We start from the raw sequence: 9,759 nt of genomic DNA on the forward strand, positions 1-9,759 counted from the left end.
CAAGTTTGTCTAAAATACATGGAAGTTTTGATCGTGTATCAACATTATCTTCAACTTCTGCTAAGTGTATTACTTCTCAAATTGTTTCTTATTTATGATTGTTTTGATATATATATATATATATATATATATATATATATATATATATATATATATATATATATATATATATATATATATATATATATACACACACATACATACATACAAATACTAACATTGCCTCATATGGTGCCTTACCCTAGATATTACTATAATAATTTTTATTATATCACATTTGGATCACTCCATCAGTCCCCGCAATAATCTAAAAGTTCATTTTTAGACTGTTTTTGAGCCTTCATGTGGTAACCCTTCATGTGGACCAATTTTGAAAAATTGGTCCACATGAAGGGTTACCACAATATTTCAATTTAATTCAAACGCATACTATTGCCCAAAAAAAACTTTTTTTGGCCAATAATATGCGTTTGAATTAAATTGAATTATTGTGGTATAATATGCATAAGAATTAAATTGAAATATGCTAAGCTTTATTTGTTTAAAAATGGGTTAATATGGTTAAAAAAAAACTGTTGAAAGTTTATTTTTTGGCCATTAAGTAATTCACCCATAAACAATTGCCTTTTTATAAAAAAAAACAACTAAATTATGAGAAAATTAAAATAAGACAATAATGTGTGTTTTATAATGAGTGTTATAAAAAGTATAAGTTTTAACTAAGAAAATTTATATATTTTTAAACAACAATAAAATTTATAACAATATTGTTTAATTTAAAGATATTTCATAGGTATTCTATAAAGATAAAGACTTAAAATGACTTTTAATAAGGTTTCAAATTAAATTATGTATATTGAGTAGAGTTACATTTACTTGCATTACACTTTTCCATCACGCAATAAAATCTCATAACAAGCCCTCAAGTATTAACCAACTCTGTTCAGTTATCAGTGGAACCAAACTAGGAGGATTGTCCTGACAAAAATCAAGAATGTTCAGCATTTAAAATCCACCTGTGTACAACATAATTTTTGGGCCTTGGCATAAAATACAGCAATTTCACCATGGTTATGGACCGCTTCAACATTTAAAGCAATAACATCAGTGGTAGGATCAATGTGCCTGGTATGTCTGAGTATATAATGCAACTTGGATTATCTTTAGTTGGGTCAACTCTGACCCAACTAAACTAGATAATCTGACTTGCATCCATTCTAAATACTAAAATTTCCATTCTGTTATCCATTCTGTTATTTATCCATTCTAAATACAAAAATTTGTTTTAGTAAAAATTAGTTCATCAAACTTAATTTTTACATTATGTTTTTACTTTTTGCAACAAGTTAAAACAGCCATAAAAATTTCAGATTCATTTCAATTTGATTCATGATGCTAATCATTTGTTTATTGTATATGACACCAGGAGGTATACACATTAAACATGTTATTATTATTCTAAGCTGTGATTTAATGAATAATGGATGTTTAAATATTTTGCAGCTTTTAAACCATGTTGTTAAAATTGATTTATAATTAAAAGTACTGACATTCGTCATCACTTCCATCTTTATGATGTTTTTAAAAAACTCCAAAGCTTTCTTGAATTGATCATGCAACCAGCTGTAAGTGATGTCCTCAACCTTCATTCTTCATTTAATATAGTAGAGTCATAATCCAACGATGTTCGAAGAGTCATAATCCAAAGAATTCCACACAAGCTTAAACTTTTGAAACAGAGGATTATCTGGTCCATTTGTGTTACTGTTAGGATAGAAGTTCCGATCTAGAATGTATCTTTCTGATACTCATTTTTGTTTACCTGTGTTATAATTAGTAATATCAAAAACACAACTGTGAGACTTACTGTCAGTAATCTCAAATTGGTCAAGAAGTTCTGTGGTTTTTCTTTTCTGCTTCTCTCCTGTACTTAAAGTGAGAGGTGGAATACCAAGTAGCTCTGTCTGCCCATTTATCCTAATTAATACAGCAAGTCTGTCGTGTTGCAATTTTTTCCCATCTGTGAAATCTTTAACAGTCTTGCCATCAAGTGTAGAATTATAGTGGATACTGATGATTGCACAAGAGTAGAAATTTGTTCTCTAAAATTTTCTGTTCTCTCCTGCAGCTCTCTCTCTCTCTCTCTCTCTCTCTCTCTCTCTCTCTCTCTCTCTCTCTCTCTCTCTCTCTCTCTCTCTCTCTCTCTCTATATATATATATATATATATATATATATATATATATATATATATATATATATATACATATATATATATATATATATTATAATGTATATATATTATAAATGTGTACATTTATAATATATATATATACATATTATAAATGTGTACATTTATAATATATATATATACACATATTATATATATATGTATATATATATATATTATAAATGTGTACTCATTGAGTATATATATATATATATATATATATATATATATATATATATATATATATATATATATATATATATATATATATATATATATATATATATATATATATATATATATAAATATATATATATATACATACATACATACATACATACATACATACATACATATATATATATTTTTTTTGTTATTCATCTCCTCAAGGCCAAGGAGGCCATATACAACATGTATATATATATGTGTATATACATGTATATATATGTATATATACATGTTGTATATATACATGTATATATACATGTTGTATTATATCGGCACTGTCTTAATATATTATTTATACATCAATTGTATAATTGTTGATTATTATTATTAAAAGATTCTTCTTTGTCTAGATCTGCTACTAAGTCAGAGTCAGAATTATCATTTCTGACTACTTGCCGAGCTGTGTAAAATGTTAAGAAGATTTGTAGTGTCTCCTGTGCTTTCCCTTCTAGGTAAATGTTTCATCTGTGATCATTCAACAGCATATGAGAACCTTTGATCCTTTATTTCAATTATTCTTTTCCATTCTCCAAACTGATCCAAAGTGAATGTAATATCTTCCTCTTTGTCTACAGATACCTTTTTATTGTCTTTCCTGACCTTCTCAATCAGTTCTTCAGGATTCTTACTTATCCAAAAGATCACATCATATAATCTTGAAAAAAATCTTTCTCAAATTAGTATTTGATGGACCATTTCTGTGATGACTCTTTTTTAACAAGAATCCATGGTGCTCTGAATCTTCACCCTATACATTCAGGCAACGAAATGAATTCCCATTTTAAAAAAATATTCACTTTAAATAATTAATTTTAAATGAATACCTTGTAACATGTAAAGAACATAATAAATACATTGTAACCATGTAAAGAACATAATAAAACAGCATAAATACATGCTTTAACTGTTTAAATATAAATTGTAAATTGAATTAAAAATTATAAATCTAATACTTTTGCTTGTGAAAGTCTTGCTCGTTTTCACCACAAGAAATATTTCTGACCTGTTTCTAGTACGTTTTGGCTTTTTCTTTGTATTTTTTTAATATTTTTATGCATATTTTATTTTATTTTTTTTTTATTTTCTTTTACTGAAATATAGGTATATAGATATAAAATAAATATAGATATTTACTAAAAATATAAGGATAATTATATTGCTAACTGTCAAATTTTTAAGGAAGACGACCCTATAGAGTCACCATAAAGAGAAACAACTCAACTCATTTATTGAGGTGATATTGTAACCAATGTTAAAATTGCCTCAATAAAAGAGTAGAGTTGAATGTTAAAATCCAACTGTAAAGACCAGAAAAAGACTGTTTAGACCTTAAAGAAGAGTGAAAAAAGACAACAAAAAAACAAACAAACTATTATCAGATAATGCAGTTTTTGATTGACCCATTATTTAAACAAATATGGCTTGTTAAGTAAAATGAATTTTGGGCTTATTACACGGAATGATGGAGTGGTTCAAATGTGATATAAGAAAAATTGTATAGCAATACCTAAGAGCATCATACGAGATAATACCTAAAGGCATCATATGAGAAGCAATATTAGTTGAAATTTATAGTCTTTTTTTTAAAACACCCTTATATATATATATATATATATATATATATATATATATATATATATATATATATATATATATATATATATATATATATATATATATATATATATATATATATACATACATATATATATATATATATATATATATATATATATATATATATATATATATATATATATATATATATATATATATATATACATATATATATATATATATATATATACATATATATATACATATATATATACATATATATATACATATATATATATATATATATATATATATATATATATATATATATATATATATATATATATATATATATATATATATATATATATATATATATATATATATATATATATAAATGTATGGTATTACTTTGAACTATTTTACTTAAAAAGTTTCTGGTGTTAACAACATTATAGCCAAAGAAGAGGAGAAGCAAAAATTAAAAGCTGCTATTTCAAGCAGAAAATATTCTTCAAGCAATTCAGTTATATGGGATACCAATATTGTAGGTATAAGTTAATACAATATTTCATTGGATAATTTTTATTAACTATTTATGCTAACTTGTATTTTGTCATTGTATATTTTCATTTTAGTACTTAATAATAAAGAGCCTAAAAATGAATATGTAACACAATGTATTGATACAGAAACATCTGAAGGTACATTTTATGTGTATGTAAATAAGAGGTTGTGCTGTAAAAGAGTGCTTTTTAAGCAAGAAGTTTTATCTCCATCATATCCCATATAGGATATGGATATGGTGAAGATAAAGCTACCTTAATTATCAAGGTTTTTGTTTCTTGTTTTGTTTATTGGGTCAAGCGAGGGTTATAAAAAAAAACTTTTTTTTAATGTTTATATGTCCCCAAAGCCAAAGGGGTCACTACATGTGAGAAGGCTACTTTTTATTTATTTTTATCTTTATTTTTTTATCTTTATTTTTTATCTTTATTTTTATCTTTATCTTTTTTTAAAAAAAAATTAAAAGAAGGTATTACTTCTAAAACTCAGCTTAAGCCAAAATCGGTCGTGAAAATAAATTTTGATGCTGGTTCTTGGGATTTTCTTGTTTCTGTTGATGAGATTCAGATTGAGCCACCAACGACACTTAGCGCAACTTTAGATTTAGAATTAGAGAGGCATTTGAATCTGGACAAAAACTTTGCCTAATTGATTTTCCTAACAATTCTCAATCCGTTGAGAGAGCCGTAAAACTAACCTCCAAAGCTCCTAAGCAGGTTTATGGTCAAGAAAATAGTCACAAATTCATTTTGGCAAAGAACCAAAGTCAAAAAGAGAATAAGAGAAATGTAAAAAGATATGAGTACATTATAAAATGAATATCTAATTTTGTAATTGCCTGTGCGATTTAATTAAAAACAGCTTGCTATGAAAAATGAATAATAAAAACTGTTCTGATTATGTTCCCAATTGTTTAGTGTTGATAAAATAATATTCCTTAAAAATAAAATGGCTACGAAAGATATAAATGAGACTGTAAAAAATGTCAAAATGGCTAAAAATTCAATTAAATGTGAATATTTGAACCAATTTCCCAAACTGAATATAAATTAAACAAAGTTAAATTTATATTTTTCTTGTTATTTATATTGCAATGAACTAATTCCAGAGTGACTCTTTGTAGTTTTCTAAAAAAAACACCTTCTAGGCAGTGGCTTAATATATATATATATATATATATTAGATATTGTTATATTTTTCATGTTAGCTTTTAGAAAATAATTTGTTGGTACATCATGGTTATAAAATGTTTTTTGTAAAACCATGTAATGAACAGAGCTAAAGACAAAAAATCAAATTGAGATAAACAAAATGTATAAATGGCAAAATCATTTGTCTTAGCTTATGTGAATGATTAAAAGCAGTGAGTTCCAATAATGAAAATACTTATTAATCATTTTTAACAATAAAAACCAACATAAAGGTAAACCAAATATAACAGCATTAGTAACATAAATAACAACATTATGCAAAGTTTTATTGAAAGATATTATTATGTGTTTCCAAAATAATTAATAATGAAGGCTAGACAACACCTAGACCTAAAGCAGTAACACTGCTTGACACGAAATGCTGCCAAGTGACACCTCTGCTATAAGTACATCGTTTGGCTGGCAAGGTTAATAAATCTTGCTCTACACGTTTGCCAAGTCATAACACTTTGAAAACACGGAAACAACATAATACAACAACAAAAAACATATATACCAAATATAAAACAAAATATATTTATTTAATCTTATATAACATATATAAACACCTTAGACAAAATACAGTTTACGCTAATATAAAAACACATTTATAAAACAATTATATAACACATATTACCATATACACATATTTATCTAAAACTTATTAAACTTTGAACATATTATAAACATATATGCAAACTATAAACATTTATAACTTGAAGTCAAATACTTTTTTGAATAAAGAACAAAAAAACAAATAAAAGAACTGCAATCTTCATACCAAAATTTAACCTTTACAAACAATAAAATGTCAGTGTTAGTTCAAAATTTTAATTTATTCTAAATTTTCTAAATAAGAACAAAAAAAGGTAATAGCATCACAGAAATGTCAATAAAATAATAATCAACATAATAAAATAAGCAAGGTATGAGATGATAGGATTCAATGTATATTGAGTTATATTAATGTAGGACTTCTTAAAACTTTTTTTTTTTTTAAATAAATAAATTTAAAAGTAGTAATAAACAATTTTATGATAAAGTATTAGTATAACTCTTTTAGTGCAAAAAAATGCATTAAAAATAATTAGACCTCGTCAATACCCCTATAAGATATAAGCTCAATAATAACAAAACTGCTAAAAAAAACAACAACCCGAAAATAAAGCTAAAAGTAAAGCTAAAACAAAATGTAAGCGATTTAAAAAATTAGAATGGTGATCCTTTCTACTTTTTATCTAATAATAAAAAAATGTAATATATAATTTGCTAAACTATTTTCTATATTTACTTCTTTTATAATACAATCTTAATATTGCTATTAAAACTTATCTAATATTTCTAAACTAATAAATAATAATTAAATTCTAAAAAGTAAAATGTTTTAATTTGTTTGGGAGATCTTTCTCGAATGATCGTGTGCATTTTGAGAATGCGCTTCAAGTTCAGAAAAGCCTAGTAATTAATTAAAATATCACTTTAAAAAAAAATGTGAAACAACATTAAACATTAAATTACAGTAATAATATTAAGATATATATATATATATATATATATATATATATATATATATATATATATATATATATATATATATATATATATATATATATATATATATATGCAAATTAAGTAATGTATTATCAACCTTAGTATTCAGCAACTTTTAAAAAAATCTCAACTTCATAAACAAATATATTTTATTGCAATATTATAGTGCTATTTACATAATTAAATTTAAGGATATTTGTTTTTTTTAAATTATTATTCAATATGAAATCTATAACAAAAATTCTAATGTAAATTAAATATAAATTTTATTATAATTCAATATGAAATATTGAAATATTATATAATGTAAGTGTATTCATTGAATCTTTGATAAATTCAGGATTTCCAATGCCATTCCATGACATACAGCTCCATACCATTATATTATTACCTCCATGTTTTATGGTTTCTTGCACGCAACTTAAACAGTAAATTTCACCAGTTTTTCTCTAAATATTTTGTTTACTATCAGAATGTACCAAACTAAATTAGGATTTAATAAATATTTACTAAAACCAAAAACTTTTGGATTTAATAAATATTTACTAAAACCATTATGATTTACTAAAACCAAATTAAATTTGGTTTTAGTAAATAATAATGGTTTTTTCTTATGTTGCTGTGTCAAAAATGGTTTTTTACATGGTATGTAGCTTTTAAAGCCATTTTTTTGTATATATATACAATTTAAAATTTTTTTTTTTTATCAGTTATTTTGGTTATTTTCAATATATTTTGCAACTTTTTTGGATGACTCGAATCTGTTTCTCTTGAATAATTTTACAATCAAGTGATCTTCTTTGACGGTAGTCTTATGTTTGTGTATACGTTCTTTCAAAATCTTTACAGTCAGGTGACTTTCAAACTTTTTTACAATGTTTGAAATGGTGTATTGGTGACTTTCAAACTTTTTTACAATGTTTGAAATGGTGTATTGGTGACTTTCAAACTTTTTTACAATGTTTGAAATGGTGTATTGGTGACTTTCAAACTTTTTTACAATGTTTGAAATGGTGTATTGGTGACTTTCAAACTTTTTTACAATGTTTGAAATGGTGTATTGCGGAACTTCAGTCTTTTTTTTGATAGTTCTGTAAGTTTTCTTTGTTCAACTAAATCCAAAATTAATATTCGTTGGTTCCCATTAAAATATTGTTTTGCTGGAGCCATAATTGTTAAAATATAGATTTTGCTCTTAAATATTTCATAAAATAATTTTTTCATGAAAGAAAATAGTGTTTTATTTTCAGAAAATTAGTATCTTACAAAAAAAACTTTAATTTCGAATTAAATAAGATATTTTTAATGAAAAACAATTTGTTCAATTAAATTTTATCGCATAAATTAACAAAAAAAATCAAACACATCTAATTTTAATGATTAGAAATATACAAGTGAGTCAATTTTGTCATCTAAGTTTTGCAACATTTGTTTATCTATGTCAAATGATTCAGATAAAAGCATAAGAGTACCGTTATTTAGTAGACAATACATGATTATAACTAGCTAAGTAGCGTCATTTTATCTTTGTCCCATTATGTTTTTCTAACACTGTAATAACCAGTAAACTATATTTCTGCATATTTTATAAGAGTGAACTTTTCAGCCTTTATTAATAAAGTTTAAAAGGTTAACTCTTATATCCTGATTAAAAAGAGTGTTACTATTCTACTACAGAAAATGCTAAAATTTATATTTAGTTATAACCTTCAAAAATTAACATTAAAAGTATAAACACATAAACAAACAAGAATCATTCAAGTTGAAAACCACGCAATCGTCACCAAGTGTTCTAAAGTTTTCCACTATAGAATTACAAACATTAGTTAGTAAAAATATTGTATTTAAAAATGCTGCTTTAGGTTTAGCTGACTTGTCTGCCATGCAATTAAGTAAAAGATGGTGTGTGATAAAATAAAAATTTTATATTTGCATCATTCTTGAAAACTTACTAAGTACTTACTAAGTATTTAGTTTAATCATGATAAGTATTTAGTAAGTACTTGCTAGAATTACTTGGTAATTGATAAGTATTATCTGACTAACAGGCGGTATTAAATAAAATCAGGATTAGTCTGAATAGCTGGCACTTCAAAGGATTAATAGAAAGTTAAACAGTTTCCTAGTAATATTAGCCAGCTTTTTTTTCTTAATAAAATCTAATGCGAGGAGTGTTGCTATATCGATTGAGGGTTTGCCTTGGTTTAGGTAGACAATTTCTCTATTAAAATTTTTTTTTTTAAAGTTTCTAAACTTTTTCTGTTCTTGTAAATTATTTATTTATTTTTAAATATAAAGTTTACATTTTATTGTAAATATAGACAGCCAAGCAAGTGTGTATATAACGTCTGTTCACAAAAAATCCGGACTGATTTCAAATGTACACAAATTGTTCTAAATTTCGAATTTTCGATTCGAAATTTTTAAATTTAATCGGT

At 24.5% G+C, this 9,759-nt stretch overlaps 1 protein-coding gene across 2 annotated transcripts in view; it reads left to right on the plus strand.

Moving 5' to 3' along the window:
• The window catches only part of LOC101234890 (uncharacterized), a 102,361-nt gene that overhangs the window by 52,207 nt on the left and 40,395 nt on the right, over nucleotides 1–9,759 (plus strand). Inside the window, exons 15-16 of one of the 2 annotated variants that reach the window (XM_065808950.1) lie at nucleotides 4,448–4,564; nucleotides 4,652–4,717. In XM_065808950.1, coding sequence (XP_065665022.1) covers nucleotides 4,448–4,564; nucleotides 4,652–4,717 — 183 coding nt within the window. The remainder of the gene's footprint in view (nucleotides 1–4,447; nucleotides 4,565–4,651; nucleotides 4,718–9,759) is intronic. The other variant, XM_065808951.1, reaches the window with a different exon arrangement.

This window comes from Hydra vulgaris, chromosome 11 (genome assembly GCF_038396675.1).
Source record: "Hydra vulgaris chromosome 11, alternate assembly HydraT2T_AEP".
Classification (NCBI taxonomy): Eukaryota; Metazoa; Cnidaria; class Hydrozoa; order Anthoathecata; family Hydridae; genus Hydra; species Hydra vulgaris.